General features: G+C 37.5%; 1 protein-coding gene and 1 long non-coding RNA gene across 5 annotated transcripts; both read right to left on the bottom strand.

Annotated features, from left to right (window-relative positions):
• Positions 1–260: 260 nt before the first annotated feature.
• LOC145168730 (serine/threonine-protein kinase 1-like) lies at positions 261–3,341 on the bottom strand. Of its 4 annotated transcripts, none has more exons than XM_079087453.1 (9): positions 3,213–3,341; positions 3,022–3,130; positions 1,956–2,908; positions 1,681–1,780; positions 1,543–1,598; positions 1,381–1,446; positions 1,219–1,296; positions 1,005–1,137; positions 261–470 (listed from the first exon to the last, which is right to left on the bottom strand). In XM_079087453.1, exons 1-3 carry the CDS (start codon positions 3,306–3,308, stop codon positions 2,820–2,822), a joined length of 294 nt encoding a protein of 97 aa, XP_078943579.1. In that variant the 5' UTR covers positions 3,309–3,341; the 3' UTR covers positions 261–470; positions 1,005–1,137; positions 1,219–1,296; positions 1,381–1,446; positions 1,543–1,598; positions 1,681–1,780; positions 1,956–2,819. The 4 variants fall into 4 exon arrangements, with proteins under 4 accessions (XP_078943579.1, XP_078943581.1, XP_078943580.1 ...); XM_079087455.1 differs by having other exon boundaries at positions 1,681–2,118; positions 2,197–2,908; XM_079087454.1 differs by having other exon boundaries at positions 1,681–2,309; positions 2,723–2,908.
• A 1,478-nt stretch (positions 3,342–4,819) lies between these two features.
• LOC145169104 (uncharacterized) lies at positions 4,820–5,505 on the bottom strand. Its single transcript, XR_013742303.1, has 3 exons — positions 5,462–5,505; positions 5,317–5,349; positions 4,820–4,880 (listed from the first exon to the last, which is right to left on the bottom strand). It is a non-coding gene; the product is annotated as an uncharacterized LOC145169104 (long non-coding RNA).
• Positions 5,506–25,184: the final 19,679 nt, after the last annotated feature.

Genomic DNA, 25,184 nt, shown 5'->3' with positions numbered 1-25,184 from the left:
ATCAGAACAAGGTGCATATGTTGACTCAAACTAAAACCATATTATCAATCAACTAACAACTGTATCCAAATGCATACTACAGATAGAAAATTGTACCCTAAAATAATTGGATCAAAAACCCCTTTAAATATGGACATAAAAAAACCAATAAGTAAGGATGATTCAAATAGTTATAAAAACATGTGAGTGTCTGAATATTGACTTGTACAGTTGTAAGTTGTAACTAATAATCTTAATTTCAATACTTTTATGCAGCCATTAATAAAAGATGGTATTGTAAATTCTGTAAAAACATGTGAAAACTCAAAATCACAAATAGGTAATAACCTCAATTTATCAAAAAAAATAAAAGAATCTTATAAGTAACTTACTATACTTAGAGCACGGTACAAAGAACCATGGTGCTCCATCACATCTATTCTTCCTTTACCCTCTAATGCTGAAAAAAATACTACTAGCATCCCTGCCACCTGTCAAATCAAAAATCAAATATTTCAAAACAAATTTTCTCCATTAAGACCTTCTTTTAATTATAAAATATCACCAAAAAAATAGACCCCGAGCACACTTAAAGTTAACATTAACAAACATAAGAAAGATGCATTCCAGATTCTGAAACCAGAATTAGAAGTGGACCCTAATAAAAACCCTCACTTTCATCCACGAGTGGGAATATATAAAGTTACTCATTTGATTATATGATTAAATAAGTGTATTCTTACAGGAAGTCTATAAGATCATTTTCAACTTATTTTTAGAACGAGCTTTAGCAATTCAGTCATGTCACTTGTTGGTAGCCGAGAGCACAATACCAAAATACCAAAATCTATGTATTTGATTGCTACTTTTATTACTTTGTTCAACTAAAAAACCGATAAAACAAAGAAACACGGAAAATACCAAAATCTGATGGAACAGATGTATGGGAAATTGATCCTCAGTTTCTGACCCTTGATCACAATATATTTAAATGTAAGTATAAATTATATATAATAAAAAAATACCAAGTTCATGTAAGTTGACATGTGGAGCTAGAAATAATTCTCTTTCATCTTGTTTGTATGAATTTGGAGAATTTGGAGACGACCATTTTAATCTGGAAGGCTGATTTCCACTTGGACTTCTAAACGACCAGGCCTAGCCAATTAGGAGATGACACGTCAGCAAACATGGTAAAAGACAAAAAGTTAGTTAACAAGATTTTTTTAATGGACTCACCTCAAAAGAGCTTAGCAGATCCTTTCTGTTTGTCATACCAATGAGCAACACATTGTTCAGTGCTTCCACACCATCTATCTAAAAAATGGATTTTTGAAATTCAGTGTTAATTTAATTCCTTTTTGTTGATTATACAGTTTGACTTTAAATGGTTGGTCAAACCTTTGTAAGGAGCTGATTCACAATGCTATCGTGCACCCCTGTGTGATCCCTAGTAGAACCTCTAGACTGCAAGTTTACAAAAATAAATTATGATGAATATTTGAAAATGAAAATTAAAAAATTAAAAAAATGTCAGATTATTAAAATATGGGATTGACATACCTTGCAAATTGCATCAATTTCATCGAAAATGATGACATGTAAGTCACTTTGATCCCCTAGGAAAATATGAACAAAAAGGTAAAAAAAAAAAAAAAAAAAAAACAAACTTGTATAGAAGTCAAGATTTTTTAATCCTACCTCATGATCTTTGATCTTGTTCAGCATCAGCAAATAAGTCTCTTACATTTTTCTCAGTTTCACCAACAAATTTACTCAACACTTCAGGCCCATTTACAATCTAATTTGCACAGAGAGTCATACCACAATAGAGAGTCATACCAAAACAGAAGAAAACAAAAACGAAATGAGAACCTAATTATATGACAATTTGATGAGAGATGGTTTGAATAATTGGGAGCCAGAAGATCACACCTTTCTAGCACATTTATTTATAAGAGGTTCCAGAAAATTACCTTGAATAGATGGATATGAGGCTTTATTCTCATACTCCATTCCATATATCTGTTTAAAATCACTAAACACATGTGTAGGACTCAAAAAACGTGCCACCACACCCATTCACAATCAAATGTTGGACATTCACAATCAGTGGTTCTAAGCACGGTGGTGTATCCCCTGCAAAAGGATTAGGTAGGCTTCTTACAGTGATAATATGCTTGATAGTTAAATATGTGAATTTTAGTTAGTTATTACGTCATAAGGATTCCTAATAACTTCAACCCACCACTTGAAAACATCATAAGGACTTGCTTTAAGAAACCTTAAGAGCCCAAATAAGTCATCCGACTTTCTTTGTATTGGGGTTCCTGTAACACACCAACAATGAATACAAGGTAAGCGCATTACCCTTTCTGTTGCAGTAGCAACATTACTCTCCACCATTTGACCCTAATCCAAACAAATCCTCCACCAGAATATTCAAGTCATAAAATTTGGAATCACAGGGTACTTCTTCTAGTATCTTAAAAGTCGCCTATCCCCTATATTCCTTTCAGAATCATGAGATAAGTCTTGTTTCAGCACATCATATGTTGTTAACACAATGTCAGCACTAACAGATGTGGTATTATAAAGTGATGTTGTTTTAACTTCTTCATACATAACTTTTAGTGAACCTGGACTTGTATGACTACAAAAAGAAATAAACCATTTACATGAAGGAGCATGCATATATACAATAAAGCTGAATCAATAAATAGTAATAGTAGTTGAGGTTTACCGAGTTATTTCAGCATGCCACTGTGGCAATATTGGTGCTGAACATACTGCAAGAGTTGCACCAGTAGGAACAGGGGAACCGGTTGCTTGACTCAATTCTAAGCAAAATGGACAAATGTGGGCCACATCACACCAACTGTTTTCTCTATATCAACTCCACCATGGATTATCACACTTCCAAAATCACCTGCTCACATTCATTTTTTTTTTAAAAACTAATAATATGACATTATAAACCAACAAGATTTCTTTTAACATTAAAAATCGCTATTTATTAATCAAAATTTTCAGAGAGAATACCTTCTCGTTCCTCTTCAGAACTACCCACAAGAGGTACTCCATTAGGGACTTGATGAGGCTTAGATGGAACAGTATCTCCATATTCTTCATTCATTTTTGCTCCAAGTGTCTGTGTGCATAACACAATAGTAAATAAAGAGATAAACAAATAAATAATAAATAGATATAAATATAAATATATAGTTATATACCCCGTATCCTGGTATAGTAGTCTCTGAAGCAACATGTTCTGCTTCCAAAGCCATAGCAGCCCTATTTATCTTTGACTTCTCAAGCTTGGGCAACATTGCAGAAGCTCCAGATTTGCATTTTTCTATGAATTTATGTTGTTTCAAGTGAAGTGTGTATATTACAAATAGAAGGGTATATTTGTCATTTATATAATGTATAAGATAAAGCTACACCAGCATACCTTTAACAGCTCAGAAGCAGTGGGACGTATACGAGGGTCTTTTGTAAGGCATTTTGCAATGAAATCATGGAACACAAGAGACCTGAAACATGAAACATAATTAAAAATATATATAAAAAACAAAAAATGCAAACACAAACACAAAATTAAAATCAGAATTCAAGATATTAAAACAAGAGAAAATGACAAACCATTTCTCTTTATCTTCAAGCATAGGAGCTGGTTCAATGGAAATCATAAATAACACCTATTGCAGGAAGGCCCTGAAGGTCCTGAAAAAAAATATTATTAAATGAGAAAAAAAATTACACCTATTTGCAAATTTCACAAAAGTATTCCTCCATATTGACTCCACAGTTTGTGCAGACTCGAGCAACCTGATAGACAATATAACAAAAATATTCAAGCATAGGAGCTGGTTCACAAAAATATTCAAGCATAGGAGGTGGTTCAATGGAAATCATAAATAACACCTATTGCAGGAAGGCCCTGAAGGTCCTGAAAAAAAATATTATTAAATGAGAAAAAAAATTAAACCTATTTGAAAATTTCACAAAAATATTCAAGCATAGGAGCTGGTTCAATGGAAATCATAAATAACACCTATTGCAGGAAGGCCCTGAAGGTCCTGAAAAAAAATATTATTAAATGAGAAAAAAAAATTACACCTATTTGCAAATTTCACAAAAGTATTCCCCCATATTGACTCCACAGTTTGTGCAGACTCGAGCAACCTGATAGACAATATAACAAAAATATTCAAGCATAGGAGCTGGTTCACAAAAATATTCAAGCATAGGAGGTGGTTCAATGGAAATCATAAATAACACCTATTGCAGGAAGGCCCTGAAGGTCCTGAAAAAAAATATTATTAAATGAGAAAAAAAATTAAACCTATTTGAAAATTTCACAAAAATATTCAAGCATAGGAGCTGGTTCAATGGAAATCATAAATAACACCTATTGCAGGAAGGCCCTGAAGGTCCTGAAAAAAAATATTATTAAATGAGAAAAAAAAATTACACCTATTTGCAAATTTCACAAAAGTATTCCCCCATATTGACTCCACAGTTTGTGCAGACTCGAGCAACCTGATAGACAATATAACAAAAATATTCAAGCATAGGAGCTGGTTCACAAAAATATTCAAGCATAGGAGGTGGTTCAATGGAAATCATAAATAACACCTATTGCAGGAAGGCCCTGAAGGTCCTGAAAAAAAATATTATTAAATGAGAAAAAAAATTAAACCTATTTGAAAATTTCACAAAAATATTCAAGCATAGGAGCTGGTTCAATGGAAATCATAAATAACACCTATTGCAGGAAGGCCCTGAAGGTCCTGAAAAAAAATATTATTAAATGAGAAAAAAAATTACACCTATTTGCAAATTTCACAAAAGTATTCCCCCATATTGACTCCACAGTTTGTGCAGACTCGAGCAACCTGATAGACAATATAACAAAAATATTCAAGCATAGGAGCTGGTTCACAAAAATATTCAAGCATAGGAGGTGGTTCAATGGAAATCATAAATAACACCTATTGCAGGAAGGCCCTGAAGGTCCTGAAAAAAAATATTATTAAATGAGAAAAAAAATTAAACCTATTTGAAAATTTCACAAAAATATTCAAGCATAGGAGCTGGTTCAATGGAAATCATAAATAACACCTATTGCAGGAAGGCCCTGAAGGTCCTGAAAAAAAATATTATTAAATGAGAAAAAAAATTACACCTATTTGCAAATTTCACAAAAGCATATTGACTCCACAGTTTGTGCAGACTCGAGCAACCTGATAGACAATATAACAATCATAAATCTAGTAAAAAGAGTGAAGAAAACTCAAGCAATCGGTTTCAATTTGGGTCATCGAAATATACCGGCTGCTCAGTGTCACAAACCGAACATATAACCTGCAACAAACATGAATCTCGTCACAATATGGAGGCATACATAAAATACATAAATATACAAATTTCGAGTCCTGATTAAGCACTAAGAGGAAACTTGAGGTCTGAAACGTACATGCTTTACATCATATCGAACAAGATCATGCCGGTCGGATGGGCTGTTCAGCATGTTCTGAATAAGTAAACGCAATATAATTAAGAATTATCCAAGCAATATATAGCAGATCTAAGAAAACGTAAAGTACTCTAATAAGAGAAGGAAGATCACATTGTACTTTACATTCTCTATTACACCATATCTATACCACGAAAGATCAAAGAAAAAAGAAAACGTAAAGTAGTCTAATAAGAGAAGGAAGAAGATACAGAACAAGATAAGAATAAGTGTGGTGTGGACTTACAAGTAAGGCTATAGAGGGGTGAATAGGAGGCTGAGATCGATCCCGAGCGATGACAGAAGTTCAGCTACCCAGGAAGATGCTAAGACCGGAGAAGAACTCTTTTATGAAGTTCAGCATCACGAGCGATTACCGACTTCATCCCGACTGGTTATGATAAACCCTAAACCCCAGAGTAGATGGTGCAAGTGCCAAGGAGGGGCTATCGACTTCAAATGAGATGGCGTGGGTGTTTAAGCCCTTTAGGGTTTATGTTTTCCTGTGTGTACCAAAGATTTTGCAAGAAAGGCGAGGTGCGTGACCGAAATCCTCAACATCTGTGCACACAGCAGGTTCATCCGACTCCAGCGTATTAGCGACCGATTTAAGTGAGATATGCGAAGCCATGGGAGATCTTTATGAAATTGCAGGTTGGGTTTTAGGTTAAAGAGAGAGAAAGGAAGACGAAGACCCTAGGCTTCTTTCTTAATAATTGGAAGCGGAGGGGGTTTTAGTTTTTGGGGATTTTATTTCCCGCTTAAAACGCATGTTTCATTAAAAAAAAATATAAAGTGACACACTTACATGACGCCCATTTTATGATGGGCGTCCTCCGTGTTTTTTTTTTGACACTAATTTCAGGGCACGCACAAATGCGTGTCCTCTATCCTTCAAATTTTAGAAGAGATGACATTATTTTTAGGGCGCACGCTTTTGCGTATCGTAAATCACTGTGTGTCATTGTTTGCGCGTCATTAAAGGGATGTTTTCTAGTAGTGGTGGCACATGAAATTGCTATGGTGAGGATCAGACAAGCCCATGTCAAATGACGACGTTGGACTTCTTATTGTAACAGATGTTAAGTCGATTTGGAAGGGATGATTGTTTATAATTATAGTGTATTCTATGTACGTGTTTTTAACGCTACAAGTTTCATCCTTGTTATTACTACTGCGAATATTTTGTACCGGAATTAGGGTGTACTAGCAGTACGAGTACTTTGATAAATAATGATGAAATTTCGTAGTCTGATTTCTACTAGGTCCCTCTATGATAGTTTGGTGTAACCTAGTCGTACATAATTAGGATTGAAAAGACAGTCGTCTGAGTGGCCCTGCCCTAAATCCACAACCAGACAAGGAGCAGGAATTAAGGCGGAATCACGCACTCTAAGTCTGTAGAATCTTAATTATATATGACCCTGCGTTTACATTAAGCCATCATAGCCCACCTGCAAGGATCTATAGTTTTTCTATGAATGATATGATTTATTCGGATGAGGGAGCAATTTATGATTTTGTATTTAATTGGCAAAAAATTGTGAAAATTCGATGCTTAATTTTTGTTGTTTGGAAACGCACCGAAAATCCCAGTAGGGTTCCTTGTTGCTTCATCATGTCCTATTGTTAAACTCCTTCCGCTCCTCCGTCATTCCTCTCTGTTGGACAATCTCTCTTGAAATGTCCCATTTCACTGCATGTGTGGCATACTCGACTTATTCCAGCATCGGGGGTTGGAGTGATGTATTGGGCCGGAGTCCTACAAAAATAGGCGATGTACCCCTTCTTGTTGCACCTATCGCAATACAACTCCCGGCAGACTCCATAATGATGGTAGTTGCACTTTCTGCAATGTGGGAGGTTTCCATAATATGGTGTTGTCGGTGTTGAGGTAGTAGGGCCAGTGGGGGTATGGACTGCTACAGCTTGTTGCCTTTTGGTAGGCCCTTGAGTCGAACTGTCCCCTTTCTCGTTCCCGAACTTTCGTTTCACGTTCTTAGGTTTGGGGTGTCCTTGTAAGTAGCCACTCGTTGGTTTCCTTGGTTGTTACTACGGTTGGAATTGTCGACACTGTTTCCATTTTCGTTGGTGTTGTTAGCGTTGAGTTGTGCCATTGCAGCTGTTACGACAGCTGTTATGGCGGTTTGGAATGTAGCGGAGTCTATCTGCAGAATTGGTGTTTCGCCGGTGTGCTGGTTATTTCCATGGTAAGACACGATTCTGTTGCATGATGAGAAGCAAGCTCGTAAGTAACTATGGTCATTTCTAGTTGTATTCTATCTATTTATATTTACATATAAATTTCACGTTTTGTTGTACGATTCTCAATGTTTCTACCTACATCCCTATGATGTATTAATGGTAGAGAGTAGAAATAGGTATTGTACAAATGTTAAGTTACCCAAATAGAGTATAGGTATTAAAACCTTAAGTTGGCCCGGGTTTTATAGGTTTTGGGATGGCGTATCCCGCCTGATTTATTATTACTAGTTGCGATGAGAGAGGCGATGAACCTAACACATAGTGTGAGTAGTGTAATCACTAACTCACTAGGTTATATATTAATTTATTAATTATTAGAGTGACGCATAAGGTGCGCTGCCACCTTGCATGCCTCGTGAGTGGTTTTCTTCATATGTCTATCCTTGTTATGATTGTCCTAGTTTCAGCTGTAAAGTTTTTCTTGTCTCCGGGCATCCGTATGGTGTTTTTATCCCTCGTAGATATCTTAAATCTTCACTCCATCATGCTTCGAGTTTTTTCAGTGATCTCCATTACTTCATAATGGAGAGCCCGACTACGGATGTTTGATCGATCATCTTATGTCTGCTCTTTGATAGGGTAATGTTCCTTACTCTTCGTCTGATCACTTCTCGAAATCCTCCTCACGAACCCATTCTGCTTCTTCCTCGATTCCTCTGTTGGTTGTTGTAGTGGAGTGGCTACATCTACCTATGTTGTTCGTGCGAGAATGGGAATGTCTAAAGAATCTATGAGATTAATAAAGGTATCTCCATTGAAATTTTTATGATGATCCTTACCGGTTCCTCCTATCATCACGTAGTGTATACAAACTTTATATAACCTTAACGTATACACTCAGTAATTATAGACCTACCAGTAAGGGCCTTATAGTTTTCACATAAGTTAGTTATAGTGCCCAAAATACTCCTATAGTATTTTAATTATATATTTGATTCTAGAGCTTGTTGGTATACGAAGTTGGTAAGTTTTTAGACTTCACTAGTACAAAAATGACCTACGGTCACACTTTTCGAAAAACGGCATGTGACACTTTTTATTAAAAGTGTGGCCAAAGGTCACTAAAAAAATTTAGAAACTGTTTTTGGGTACATTTAAATTAGTTTGTGTGGCAATTATATAGATAATCAAAACTTTAACCACACTTAATTATACCAAATGTGACAAATATTAGTCACACTCGAACACTGAGGCCATAGGTCACAATCAGCCACATGTATCGATTATCATTGTCATAACTTATTTATAAGAGACAATAGATAAACGTATTGTGACATGAGACAATTGTATGTGTGTTTATAACCTGGTGACTTTGTTGGGTCAAAAATATGGTTTATACTTTGCTTTTCTAGGAAAATGTATTTTTATGTCTAGGACCGTAAACAGCTCGGTGTTTACGGCCCAATGGGTGTTTACGGCCGTAAACCCATTTACGACCGTAAACCCATTTACGGCCCATGTTCACCAAGCCCATGTTTCTTATGTATAAATATAGGTGTAAGGGGTGAGGAGTAGAGCGATGAACACTAGAGGAGCTTAAGTGTATGCATTTGAAGGTGTTCTAGAGAGAGAGAAAAGAGAGTGTGTGTTAGTGTGTGTGAATCTTGTATCCGGATCTTCATTCATATCAATACATACAAGATTCATCATCTTCTTCTTCTCCTTCTCTTCTATTTGATCTGACATCATCCGTTTGATTGGGATTCCGCACCATCAAACGGATCTGATTGATACACAAGCAGATTTGGGGACTTACAATTGGTATTAGAGCTTGGATTGTATCAGTCAATTTTGTCAGATCTGGACCTTATTTGATCTTATTTTGGAAAGATTCTTGCGTTTTTGGATAGATCTCTGAAAATTAGGGGGAGTTTGTTCTTCGCGTTTTTCATAAAAACGAGTTTTGGAGCAAAAATGGTGAAAAACGTCGTTTTTTTCGCGATCTGAAGTTGTGTTTACGGTCTTTGAAGGGTTTACGGTCGCCGGAGTTTACGGCCGTAAACGTGTTTACGGTCGGCGGCTTGCGGCTCGGAGTATACGGCTCGGCGGTTTGCGGCTCGAACGTGTGCGGCTCGGCTTGGACAGCTAGGGAATTCAGCGTTCAGCAGCATTCAACGGTGTTTGTTTTTTGTTCAGCGTACATTTAAAAAAAAAGGAAATGGGCGGACGGATTTTTGAGGGTGCCGGGTATCGAACCGAGGACCTCTGGTTCAACATACTCGCGCCTTACCAACTCAGCTAGGCTGCTTGTTGTTTCAAGTCTTCCGTTTTTAATTCAAATACACTCCCATTCGCACCTAATTTCGCCAATTGGACACTTTCAACCCCAAAATTCAATTTCTTTCAATTTTAAATTCTATATTCTTCCAAAAATTTTAGCTTTTAATTTTTTAAATTTCTAAATTGAATTTTGACTTAAAAGTTTGATTTTGACTTTTAAAATTTGACCTTTGACTTTAAACTTTGACTTTCTCATTTAACTTTTAAATTTTCAAATTTAGCTTTTCAGTTTGACTTTTCAAGTTTGACTTTTGAGTTTGACTTTTTAAATTTGACTTTTAAGGTTGACTTTTGAGGTTTATAGTCAAAGGACATTTTTAAATTTAAGTTTGACTTTTAAGCTTGACTCTTTAAATTTGACTTTTAATGGTTTTTGAGGTCTACAAGGGAATTGAAGACATGAAAGAGAGTCGTCAGGATATGTTAAGACAAAATTTCAACATGTTCGATTATATCCCTAGAGAAACCCTAGAAGCTCAGTTGAAGCGATTGACTACACTTACTATTGAGATGAATATAGTTGGGATCTTCTTGACTAAATCTGAGATAAACAAAAAGCTATTGAATTCACTTCAGAAATCGTGGGATATGAACGTGGCTGTCATCAAGAAGACAAAAGATCTCAATCGTCTTAGTCTTGCTGATATAATTGAAGAACTTGACGCTTTGAATTGTCGAAAAACAATGAGTTCGGCAAACATCCCGGTCAATGAAGTTTCATGTTCTCAATCATGTGAAGTTTCATGTACACTATCTAGTGAAGATACGATTAAATTTCTTCGGGAACAAATTGATTTATTAAAAAGAGAAGTTGAGGACCTGAGATATGAAGGATATCAACTCAGGAAAGGACAGAAACCCCTGAAGGCTGAATTAGAAACAAAAATAAAGGACTTTAAGAGAATTCAGCAAGACTACAGTGAAAAATGTGAACATTATGATTATATCAAGAGACAGAATGCCGAGTTAATTACTGAGCTTGATAGATTAAAAGGGCAATTCGAAACTGCAAATTTTGATTTTAAAAAGTTTGATGTATCAAGCGAAGTAGTTGCCAACATGATAGACCATTGCATGCAATTTAAACATAATCAGTCAAAGGGTTTAGGATACGATAATGTACCTCCTCCTTTTAATCATACATATCAGTATCAACCTTTGTCTAAAGAGGAGATTACCAACGAACCATTCATGGTTTATGGCAAGCCATCTGGTTTTGTTTCAGGAGGATTTATTAATGTTGAAAATGCTAACGTTTCTACTTCCCCTGCAGATCAATCCTTAAATCAATCCAAGCAAGCAGCTGAAGAGAGTGTGTCTGATAGTAAAGTAGCAGAAGATGAGAACAAGGAGAAAACCACTGAACAAACCAACATCTCCTTGAGCTCTGAATCTGTTGCTTCGAACTCAGTTGCTTCTGATCAACCTGTTGTTGAGAAGTACATGCCACCAAATCAAGTTAAACAGAATGCATGCTGCAATTGTGCTTGTCGGAACAATAAGAGACAAGGCAAGGTTACGCCACCAGGGGCAGGAAGAAACAACTTCACAGTGAAGAAAAAGACATGTTTTCACTGTGGAACACCTGGACACATTGCCAAAAATTGTCCTAATCGCGCATACGTTCCCTACTATACACAAGGGTGGCAGAACACACCAAGAGGGAGATACTCCAACAGAAACCCCTCAAGGTCACGTTCAGAGAATGGCGCCTGGAACGCACAGAAGGCAAAGAATCAATCCCACAAGGCCAAGAATCTGAATCCCAAGGGCAAGAAGGGAATGTCGGCCAAGAAGCCAAATCCAAGAGATGCTCCCGTGAAGCCAAAATCAAAGTCATCTCAACGGCCGACATCAAGTTCAAAATCAAGTACCGAGCCACCCATCAGATCGAAAAAGAAATGGGTTAAACCCAACTACAAATGGGTTCCAAAGGCTCACTCTCCCAAATATTCTAACGATTTTAATATTTCTACATCTTCTGTTTGTGATAAGCAGGACATGTTATGGGAGAGAGTACCGTGCAAGGATGAAAAAGGTCAACCTAGTTTCAAAATGGACTGGGTTCCAAAGACCAACTAATCCCGCTCTGTGTCGGAGCAGCTATGGAGGCATATCATCAGACTTCGGTTTGTTGGTAGTGGTTGTTCTTGGCACATGATAGGAGACATCTCTCAACTGTACAACACTCAGAACATTGTTTGAGAGTATGTGTCCTTTGCGGGAAAGGAAGAAAGGAAGAGATCACAAACGGGGTTTGTGCTTAATGACATGAAGAATTTTCGGATCTGTTCTGAGATTACGCGTGCTGTTCTCAGACCTTCTGGATGCAAATTCAATCGGTGACTTACGGTTTGAGTTTTCTTCTCTATAGTCCTGAGTTTTTCTTAAGCTGATTCGCTTTAAAGACTAATTTTTGTTTTAGGATAGTTTAAATTTGCGCATTTACTTTCGTTTCTCTCCTATGCGCAAATTTAGGGGGAGAAATAAAAACAAAACAAAAATTAGAAAGTTTTAAAAAATCCAAAAACATTAGAAAATCAGAAAATCCAAAAATATGTTGGTTATGGAATGTGCTTGAGGGAGATGTTTTGGGAAGTGATATAATCATGTGATAACAGGCAATCTGAATCTGTGTAAGGGGCTGAATCTGAATTGTCTAGGCTCTATGTTCGATGCGCTGGTAGGCACGAGAGATTAAAATGGACTTGACTAGGCATTAATGAACTTAAGGAATCTAGAGACTTGAAAAATCTTGACCTAGATAGATCCATTTAGCCTGACAATACGACGCTCAGATAGGTTGAGCAGGGAGATATACATGATAATCCACCGGTCACATTAAAGTTATCCATATCTAGAACTGTGGTTTAACTCTTCCTCGATGTACGGACTTTGTCCTTAATTCTGGTATTGATGGGGCGACTAGGGAATTCCGATAAAGTAGGTCTGTAGAAAATTATTTTCTTGCTTTCCTTCTGTTAGTCATATGTTGCCTCCTCTGTGTGATTGAAATACATCCGACCTGGACTGCAACATATGCAACTCTATTTCTATGCATCTTCTATCTATGCAATTCTTCCTGTCTGTTAGTCATATGATGTCTCCTTTGCGTGATTGAAATACATCCGACCTCGTACACATCATATGCACCATTCTACTTCTCAATCCCTCTAAATCTGGTTAGTCATATGTTTCACCCTCTGCGAGATTGGAAGAGATCCGACCTGGGTGTATAGCATATGCACTCTAAATCTAACTTCTCTCATAATAATTGTCTGCTCACCTAAAGTAAGCAGTACTTTGGAAGTTCCTGATTATTGGGGTATGTCAGGAAGCGGGAAACATGTTCTATGTCACACCCCCGAAAGCAGACGGCGGAAACGTCCGGGGGCTCGCGTGACTTAAATTGAATACCATCACAATGAATATACATGAATCATAACATAAACATCACCATGCATCAATACATTACAACTGATATTGTTTGCATCCAGTACATTGTTATCAAATATTACACATTCGTAACACAAATTGTTTCAAAGTTTTCAATACAAAACATTCTAACATACTTGGTATTACCCTTCCGCTTATCTGTTACCTGAGAATACAAGTTATTTTGGAAAACGTCAACATATGGAATGTTGGTGAGTTCATAAGCATAGTTGTGAATAAAATGATTTGTATAGTTTGTAAAACCCAGAAAATCCGATATTTTCTGAAAAGACATTAGTTTATCAAAGTGTGAAGATCCATAAGTTGATGCATGAATGATTTCAAAACATATATATATATATATATATATATATATATATATATATATATATATATATATATATAAAGAGGGTGTTTTGTATTATAGTTATGGAATATTCGAACGAATAGTATTGATTTCCCCAGAAAACCCGATGTTTTCCGATGTCGAAAGATATAAGTGATTACTAACTTTTGTACCATCATATCGAATGACTATTGATTACTCCACCTTGATTACTGTTGAATAACGTCCTAATTCCGTCTACTTTGATTACTCATAAGCCTTAGCGAATGAAGAGAAGAGGAGCACTATGTCCTACTACTATCGTAAGTACCTTAGGCTGTCGGGGATGCGAAAGACGCGATGGTCCAACTCGCATTTGAATACTTTGACCTTACTAGCTTTACTAATGGGCCACTAGGGCCCTATAACACAAAAAAGGTATTGAAAGTCCTTTTATAAAATATTGGGTCATAGAAGGCCCAATAACATATAAGCGTTATCCCTTTGGGCCCAAAGATCATGTTGATGGACTTGCAAGATCCAACAAGCATGATTTGAAACTCTCAAGCCCAAAGTTTGTATATCTACTCATCTTAGGTATCGCGTATCTATTGAAGGGTTTGATTTAACGTTTGTTGGTTTGGTATCGATTCGAGACCGATCGATTCGTTTATCACGATATTTGGAGTTAAACGTGTATTCGTCTTTCGATTTGTCGGTAGGCATGATTTTGTATTTTGACTTAATGAAATAGTTTGTTTAAAAGTAGGGATTTGACCTTTTCACTACCTTTCTTTTTATAAAAATAACAATTTTAGTCTTTTAAATAAAAGAATTGCATTTTTAGTCCTTAAAACATTTTCTTGACATTTTTTGCATCATAAATTTATGGAAATGATAGTTTTAACCCAAAAGTGATTTTGTTAACAGATTTAGCCCTTCCAGAATGGTATTTCTCGGTTAAAACCCTATTTTTCGCAATTTTTACAGTTTTGGCCCAAAATCCAAAAACTTTACATTTTTGATCCTTTTTGGATATGAAAAGCATTTTTGACCCTTGAAATGGTTTTGTTACACTTTTTATCCCCTGTTTTGAATAAAGTTTCATTTCAGCCCCTTTAGTTGTCATTTTTCGCAATTTTGGGCTTATTGGGCCAAAAAGCCCAAAATTAGCCCATTAAGCTAAAAATTTACATTTCAAGTCCTTTGAAAATTTTAATATTCAGAAAAACAATTATGGAAACTGTTTTGACTCTTTTGGCCCTTAAGAAACCGTGACTTGACAATTTTTAACCCAAGTTTTGTATTTTTGACAATTTAAGCCCAAAAATGGGTTTTATGTTGGAAATATGTTCATCATAATCTTATAAGTTATTATTCTTGACTTGTTTAGTGTAAAATAACTTAGATCATGTTTGTTTCCATTCTCATGTCATAGATCTCGAGTATCACCCCTTTTTAGTTACATGTTCATCATAAAAACACATAAAAACACACATACATGCATAAAATCACACATAGCATACACATACACATAGATCTACACATTTTCTTGTATTCTCCCCCATAAAACACATAAAAACTGAAAAGGGAGGGGTATGAAGCTCACCTTGAGTTGTGGTTTCGGTTTTGAAGAGAGAAATGAAGAAAGTTTCGATCCTAGCAAGTCTTCTTGGAAGATTTTGACTTAGATGTGTTCTAAGATGCAAGATCACGAGTTGATTAGATTTAGAAGAGATTTTTGATGAAATGAAGTAGCTAAATCGTGGATTAAACATCAACTTACCTTAGATGATGAGTTTTGTGGAAGAAACTCCTTATTAAGCTCTAAATCTCGAAATTTTGATGAAGAATGGAGAGAGTTTCTTTGAGAGAGAGTTTGAGTGAAATGTGTGTGTGTGTGTTTGTGTTGTTTCGGCCGAGGATAGAAAGAGAGAGGAGAAGAGAGACTTTGATGAGATGGTTGCATGGAAATATGAATTATAAGCATGGAAGTCCTATGGGTAAAAGTGAGGTGGCAATACTAAAGTCAACCCTTTCTCTCTTGGGTTGTTGGGCCGAGAAAGGAGAGGGGAAAAGGAAAGATAATTGGGCCTTGCATGCTTAAGTCCATATTATGGATCATTTAGATGATGTTTGGCCCAAATAAATCAAATTATGATTTTTATGACCTATTAGGGCTAGTTTAAATTTTGTTGTGACCCAATAAGGTCCAAAATATTAAGTTTCATGTATATGGGTCCAATTAGGGCCCATTTGAGAGTTCTAGGTTCAAGATAGTTAAATTGGAAGCTTATTGGTCCATTAGGTCCAATAAGGAAATCCTAGTCCAAAATGGACTTAAACCGGGATTTCAAGGGTTTCCAATTCTTTTGTTGACTATTTGTAGTGCTTGAATGAAGTATTTGATGAAGTTTTGTTGTTATTGAATAAGCATCATACATGCTTTCACATTGTTGGCTCATAATTGACATAATTGTTGTAGTTACAAGGCACCAAAATTCCTCGTTGTGACATCATCCCCCCATTAGAGGGAATTTCGTCCCGACATTCTTTTGAAAGCTAGATTTGAGAATGCGAGAATAGATGAGGGTACTTCTGTTTCATTTGATCTTCGCATTCCCATGTAAACTCTGGTCCGCGTTTCGCGTTCCATCGAACTTTCACAATTGGAATGCGGCCCTGCTTAGTACGCTTCACCTCTCTGTCCATGATTTCAACTGGTTCTTCGATGAACAGAAGATTCTCATTGATTTCAATTTCTTCTAATGGGATGACGAGAGTCTCATCGGATAAGCACTTTTTCAAATTGGAAACGTGGAACACAGGGTGTACACTGCTAAGCTCAGCGGGTAGCTGTAGTCTATAAGCCACAGGACCGATTCGGGCAAGAATCTCGAAGGGTCCAATGTATCGAGGGTTCAGTTTGCCCCGCTTCCCAAAACGAATCACTCCTTTCCAAGGAGAGACTTTTAGTAACACCCTATCTCCGACTCTGAATTCCAAGGGCTTTCGTCGTTTATCAGCGTAGCTCTTTTGCCGGTCTCGTGATGATTGCAGTCGGGCCCTGATCTGAATTATCTTCTCGGTCGTCTCACGTATGATTTCCGGTCCCGTTAAGGCATTGTTTGGCGTTTTCCCTCTTGCTAGCTGGATGTCTCCTAGCTCTGCCCAGCACAGTGGTGATCTACATTTACGCCCGTATAATGCTTCGAAAGGAGCGACTTTGATAATCGAGTGATAACTGTTGTTATATGAGAACTCGATCAAAGGCAAGTGGGTATCCCACGATTTTCCAAAGTCTATCACACATGCGTGAAGCATATCTTCTAGCATTTGAATGGTTCTCTCGCTTTGACCATCTGTCTGTGGGTGGTAGGCAGTGCTTATGTCAAGTTGCGTTCCCATAGCTTTCTGAAGCGATTGCCAAAAGCGTGAAGTAAATCTACTATCTCTATCTGAGATGATAGATACGGGTACTCTGTGGCGTCTCACGATTTCTTTGATGTAGATTCTTGTCAGGCGCTCCATCTTGTATGATTCTTTTATTGGTAGGAAATGGGCGGATTTCGTTAATCTATCAACTATTACCCAGATCGTGTCCAAACCATCCGTCGACTTGGGTAGTTTGGTCACAAAATCCATTGTAAACCTTTCCCATTTCCACTCTGGAATTACTGGTTGCTGTAGTAATCCAGAGGGCTTCTGATATTCCACCTTTACTTTAGCACAAGTGAGGCACTTGCTAACGTAAGTGGCAATCTCTGCCTTCATATTAGGCCACCAATAATGTTGCTTAACATCCAAGTGATGGGTTTTTGAGCATTCTAACACTTCCTAAGTGTACATGCAACCCTAATAACCTTGAATCTATGTTTTCTCTATATACATGCAAATTTTCTTTTTCAAGGTTATTTCCTAACTAGCATGGCATGGGGATTACATAAAACATAAAAACTAGTAGAAATACATACCTTGTTGTTGCTTGGATTCCTTCAAGACTTTGTGAGCCTAGCACCCCAAATGTTGTGCCTCAAATGCTTCACACAACACCACAAGACTTGGAATAACTTGAGAGAATACTTCTAGCACTCAAAATCGGTTATGCCCTCTCTAGTAACACTAGGTCCACTAGCTCACCATTTTGCTAGCCATAGGGTTCCTTTTATAGTGTTGTCACAATTAGGGTTTACACATGAATGCCCTTAATTGTCATGACTCTTGATTTCTTATGACCCATGGGTTTGTAACTCCCATGGACTATCCATGGAGCTCCATATGGTTATAACCAAACTCATAAACCATGGATCATTAATCCACCATAAAAGAATTGATGATTGTCATAATCAACCCTATATATTTAATTAGTCTCACTTTGATCACCAAATTAATACTAGATTAATACTTGATCAATACTAATTAAATAATACTATTATTAATATATTAGAACTTATAATATATTAATAATCATAAGTGCCTTATTCTCTCATTTAGTCTATCCAAGTATTGCAATGCCATGCAACCCAAATGGACCATGCCGGGTAGGGTCAAGTACATACCAAATAAAGTTATGGACTTAGACACTATATCCAAAAGTCTCCCACTTGGATAAGTCTAATAACTATATTTGCAAATGTGACTTCAAAATCCGACTAGCAATCGTAGCTCTTTCAAAGTCTCTCGGAACTGAGATGATGATGATACGCCATTTAAGATAAGTGATCATATAATCCTCTGTTCTCATGATATCAGCCGGACAAACACATGGAACATGGTCTTACTTATTGTCCAGCATTTGTTTCTCGATCTCTGATTTGTTTCGACATAGAACTAAATTGAACACATCAATTAGGTTCTGACCGGGCCCGGTACATAGGTCAAAACCAAATCATCGAGGGGCCCAGATATCGCTTCTATTTCTAGAAGGAACAGATAAACTTCGACTGATATGCTTGTACTAACTACTTGTTGAATTATTCACAAAGGCACGTTTTATAACATCGAGTTACCAATGCGTTTTCGTACAATCAATGAATAACCAACTCATAGTCAACAACTCATATCTCTAGGTTTGAAGATTTATATGATATTACCGTCTCACGATCACTCGAGATAAATTCCATGAAGTGATGCAAGTGAGCGTGGGTTGGATCCAATACTCAGCCCTTATGAGTACTCAAGAATGTTGTAGCAACCATTGTATTGTCCAAAGCACTTTTAGACAAATCATACAAGCCAAATTCATGACAGTCTTAAATCAATACTTACTTCCAAAGTTTGACTGACTGTGGATGGTTTGAATAATAACATAATTATTCTGGAAGTAAAAACATGCAAAATTGAAACATAGTAAACAATCAACACAAGATAGTAACACCTTACTCATAAATAAATAACAACTTTTATTTATCATCAAATGTCAATTACATTTTACAAGTTTCAGGAATCTAATTATTAAAACTAATATCATCCTTCAGCCCAATGCGCCTCGCATGCTGTAAATGCTTAACCCTGCTCAGTCCCTTCGTGAGGGGATCTGCCGGGTTCTCATCTGATGATACCCTCTTAGCCATGAGGAGTCCTTCTTCTATTCGATGTCTGATGAAATGGTATTTTCTGTCAATGTGCCTAAATCTCCCGTGATCTCTCGGTTCCTTAGCCAAAGCAACCGCACTTTCATTGTCACAGAAAATTTCCATTGGCTCCTTTATAGCTGGTACAACTCCAAGGTCTCCGATGAAGTTCTTTAGCCATATCGCCTCCTTAGCTGCTTCACTTGCTGCTATGTACTCTGATTCACAAGTAGAATCAGCTACTGTCTCCTGCTTGGAACTTTTCCAAGTAATTTCCCCTCCATTTAGGATAAAGACCCAGCCTGACTGAGAGCGGAAATTATCCCTATCAGTCTGGAAGCTAGCATCGCTATATCCTTCCACTCTCAAGTCATCACTGCCTCCGAGGGTAAGGACCCAATCCTTAGTCCTCCGCAGATACTTGAGAATGTTCTTTACCGCTGTCCAGTGTGCCTTGCCAGGGTTCCCTTGATATCTACTGACCATGCTCAAAGCAAAGGCCACATCAGGGCGAGTACAAGTCATAGCATACATGATCGAGCCCACAGCGGAAGCATATGGTATATGACTCATTTCAGCTATCTCAGCCTCTGTACTCGGGCTCTGAGTCTTACTCAGCTTGGCATTACTCTGGATTGGTAATTCTCCTTTCTTGGATTCTTGCATGCTGAACCTCTTCAGCACCTTATCCAAGTAAGTACTTTGATTAAGTCCAATTAGTCTCTTACTCCTATCTCTCAATATCCTTATCCCTAGGATATAGGCAGCTTCTCCAAGATCCTTCATAGCGAAACACTTCCCAAGCCAGGACTTAACCTCCTACAAGGTTGGGACGTCGTTTCCTATGAGAAGTATGTCATCCACATACAACACCAAGAAGCTAACTATGCTCCCACTAGCCCTGACATACACACAAGACTCATCCTCACTCCTTGAAAAGCCAAACTCTTTGACATTCTCATCAAAGCAAAGATTCCATCTGCGAGATGCTTGTTTCAATCCATAAATGGATTTATCAAGCTTACACACTCTATTAGGGTATCTTGTATCGACAAAACCCTCTGGTTGAGCCATGTAAACATCCTCAGCCAACTTTCCATTAAGGAAAGCGGTTTTGACATCCATTTGCCATATTTCATAATCATGAAATGCAGCTATGGCTAACAATACTCTAATAGACTTAATCTTAGCTACTGGTGAGAAGGTCTCATCATAGTCAACTCCCGGAGTTTGAGTAAAGCCCTTCGCAACCAGTCGCGCTTTGTAAGTATGTATCTTCCCATCCATGTCGGTCTTCTTCTTGAAGATCCATTTGCACCCAACTGTCTTACGACCTGGTACATTGTCAACCAAGTTCCAAACTTGATTGCCATACATGGACTGAATCTCGCTGTCCATAGCCTCCTTCCATTTAGCAGACTCAGGGCCTGCCATGGCTTCCCTGTAATTATTAGGTTCATCCAAATCTATTAGTGTACTATCACTAATAAATGTATCACCTTCAGTAGTGATGTGATAACCATAATAAAAATCAGGTGTGTTCCTCACCCTAGTGGAACGTCTTGGAGGTACAGACTCATCTATCGGATCAACATGAGTTTCCTCCTCAGGTTGGTCGATAGCATTTGAGGTTCCTTCACCACTTGACTCTTGAAGCTCTTCAAGGTCAATTTGCCTCCCACTGTCCCCTTGGCTTATGAATTCTCTCTCACGAAAGACTCCTCTTCTTGCTACAAAGACCACATTATCACTGGGTCTGTAGAAGAGGTAACCAAAGGATCTTTGTGGGTAGCCGATGAAAATACACCTCTCACTTCGAGGTTCAAGCTTATCATGAGTCTCACTCCTCACGAAAGCTTCACAACCCCAAATTTTGATGTGGTCCAAATTGGGAACTTTCCCAGTCCACATCTCGTGAGGTGTTTTCGCAACCTTTTTAGTATGGACTAGATTAAGGATATGGGCGGTAGTCTCTAATGCATACCCCCAGAAAGAGATTGGTAACGAAGCTCGATTCATCATGGAACGAACCATATCCAGCAAGGTTCGATTGCGCTTCTCAGCTACACCATTCAACTATGGTGTTCTGGGAGGTGTCAATTGTGAGACAATCCCACATTCCTTAAGATAGTCAAGGAACTCAATGCTAAGATACTCTCCTCCCCGATCGGATCGGAGCATCTTGATGTTCCTGCCCAATTGATTCTCCACTTCCTGCTTAAACTCTTTGAACTTTTCAAAGGTTTCTGACTTATGCTTGATTAAGTAAATATATCCATATCTACTGTAATCATCAGTAAAAGTCACATAATAGCGATTAGCATCCCTTGTAGCAACTCTGAAGGGCCCACACACATCCGTGTGTACAAGGTCCAACAAACCTTCACCCCTATCACAAGTACCTGTGAAGGGTGACTTTGTCATTTTTCCATGTAAACAAGACTCGCAACTATCATCTGACTTGAGGTCAAATGATTCCAAGACTCCAGCCTTTTGGAGTTGGCCTATGCGCTTCTTGTTAACATGTCCAAGACGACAATGCTACAAGGATGCTTTATCCAAGCTATCTGAAGAATCAATATACAACACATTATTTCCTAAATTGTCTACAACATTCACGGCTTCATATACACCATCACAAGGTAATGCTTTAAAGTAAAATACATCATTGTAATAAACATTAATAGCACCATTTTTATTATCAAATGAAAATGAAAAACCTTGTTTGTACAAGCCATGAAAAGAAATAATATTTCTCGCCATTTCGGGCGAGTAACAACACTTATTCAAATCTAACATTAACCCATTATTAAGCAATAAAGAATAAACTCCTATCTTGGTAACAGGTGATGCTTTCCTGTTGCCCATGACTAAGTTTATCTTCCCGTGCTCCACTTGCTCACTTCTTCTTAGTGCCTGCAAATCAGTACAGATGTGAATACCACAACCTGTATCAAGCACCCAAGAATTAGCATTAGATGAGTTATTAGACAATATTGTGTAAATACCTGCATGGGTGGGTTTAACCTTCCCATCCTTTAGATCTTGCAGATATTTGGGGCAGCTTCGCTTGAAGTGTCCCTTATCCTGGCAATAGAAGCACTGTGCTTCCTTTGGGTTTTGACGAAGGAGTAATGGGACCTTTCTTTGTCCCACTTGAAGAGGAACCATCAAGAGTCTTACCCTTGGTACCCTTCGAAGGGCTTTTCCTCTTCTTACCCTTTCCCTGCCCAATAGCCAGAACAGGGGCTGTTGAAGGAGTAGAAGTAGCAACCGCTTTACCCTTAAGGCCATTTTCAGCTGTCCTTAAGAGTCCTTGAAGTTTTCTAAGTGTGACTTCCTCCTTGTTCATATGATAAGTCATACGAAACTGATCATAACTTGGAGGTAAGGAATGGAGAATGATGTCAATCGCCATTTCCTCAGGAAAGTCAACATTTAGCTTCAGCAACCGGTCAACGAACCTTTGCATCTTCTGCAAGTGACCGGTGATGGGTTCACCATCCTTCATCCTTGCGGTTATCATGGAGGAGATGATTTCATACCTCTCCTGACGCGCGCTCTGATGGTACCTTTCCATCAGATCCAGGTGCATCTCATAGGGGTAGAAATCTTCATAGGATTTTTGAAGTTCAGGAGTCATGGTGGCCATCATGATGCATGCTACTTTAGTAGCATCCTTTTCATGTGCAACAAACTCCGTAAACTCTTCAGGAGTAGCAGTGGCTTCACTCACAACCTTAAGCTCCCTATCGAGGACATATTCTTTGTCCTCATAGCGGGTAATCATTCTGATGTTTCTGATCCACTCATTGAAATTGGATCCATCAAAGATGACCTTACCACACAAGTTCATAAGGGAAAAGGAGCCTGTTGGGTTTGAGCCAGAAGCATTGTTGGAAGACATCTGAAAGGAAAGAAAGACAAGTTTCATTAGATTAGGAATCCTTAATAATTCACCCAAATGAAATATTAAGGCTAGGATCCAACAAACTATTTATAGTTGGAAGAGGGATGCCGTAATCCATACTATAAAATATTTGAAGGTAGGTAAATGACGATTTACCAATTTCCACCATAAGAACGAAATATTTTATTATTAGGTTTTATTGGTTTTGAAACTCCTAGATCTTTTGAGATACATTGAACTTTTCAATGGCATGTTTGAATCTCGATTGTGCCCTCTCAAGTTTGTGACTGGGATGCCGATGATCACAAACAAGGTGTGAATAACCATACAAATTGACTTGGTACCCTCAACAATATTACCTAATCGATGTGCCGGTTAACCACACACGCTCCACCGATCTATAATAAGGTCAAGTTACCCTTTGCCACTCTTACTAGTCCATGTTAGTGTGTCGGTTAACCACACACGCTCCACTAACGACTTGGTAAGGTACAAAGTGTAATTTTATGGGCTAGCACCAATTTCACATTTTCCTAAAGTAACTAAGATTGGGAATTTATAATGTATAGTTACTTTATAATTCATTATACTTTTAACGAGTATTTAAAGTCGTATCCTACCCGTTCGGCTAACGACCCTCCACCGATCAAGGAAGCGGTGGGTGAGAGTGGACACCCATTAAGTCACCATTTTATAGGCAACAACCTTATACCCCCCTTATAGACCGGCTTCGTGAATGAGGCCTACTAACGGTAAGAATGACATATTCTTATACATATCTATATAATAAAATTATAATAATAGTATAAGTGTTGATTTTTAAACTTTTTAAAAATCTAAGGTTTAATTTGGAATTAAAGTATTAAAGTATAAGACTTTTCAAATTCCAAAACTTGAGGGCAAGAATTGAAACTATTCCAAGTCTCTTCAATTTGTAACTTATGAGTTTTAATGGTTCATAAAAATGAAGACTCTTCATTTTATGAAACTTCTTTAGTTCTTTAATCACAATTTAAAGAAGTGACTTTTGGTTATCCATAACTTGAGGACAAGTTATGGACACCATCATTGCCATTAAGATCATGAATTAAACATACATGGTGGTTACACATAATTCCTATGATCTTCTAAAAACTCATAAGAACACAAATTCATGTCAAGCAATCTCAAGAAATCATATAAACATATACAATACTTGAAAATTGATAAAAGTCATGTAAAATGGGTTAACATAATCATTATCATTTTGAAAAACAGATTTTACAAGTCCAAAACAGATTGGGATAATGATCTTAATCCATTTCCAGCAACAAAACTCGAAAAAACTGCCCAGCACGCTCCTACTCGCCGAGTGCACTATTCTACTCGGCGAGTAGAATGAATTTGTTCATGGACTCGACGAGTCCTCCCCATGGACTCGGCGAGTCCAGTCGTCAGAATGCAGAATTTTCGATTTTTTAAGCAGTTTTGCATAAAGTATACAGAAAGCAATCCTAGGCTTTGATACCACTGATGGGTTTTTGAGCATTCTAACACTTCCTAAGTGTACATGCAACCCTAATAACCTTGAATCTATGTTTTCTCTATATACATGCAAATTTCTTTTTCAAGGTTATTTCCTAACTAGCATGGCATGGGGATTACATAAAACATAAAAACTAGTAGAAATACATACCTTGTTGTTGCTTGGATTCCTTCAAGACTTTGTGAGCCTAGCACCCCAAATGTTGTGCCTCAAATGCTTCACACAACACCACAAGACTTGGAATAACTTGAGAGAATACTTCTAGCACTCAAAATCGGTTATGCCCTCTCTAGTAACACTAGGTCCACTAGCTCACCATTTTGCTAGCCATAGGGTTCCTTTTATAGTGTTGTCACAATTAGGGTTTACAC

Source organism: Lactuca virosa, chromosome 4 (genome assembly GCF_052849685.1).
Source record: "Lactuca virosa cultivar CGN04683 chromosome 4, Lactuca_virosa_CGN04683_v6, whole genome shotgun sequence".
Taxonomy (NCBI): domain Eukaryota; kingdom Viridiplantae; phylum Streptophyta; class Magnoliopsida; order Asterales; family Asteraceae; genus Lactuca; species Lactuca virosa.
The sequence above is the reverse complement of the archived record's forward strand: the minus strand, read 5'-3'. Positions and strand labels throughout refer to the sequence as shown.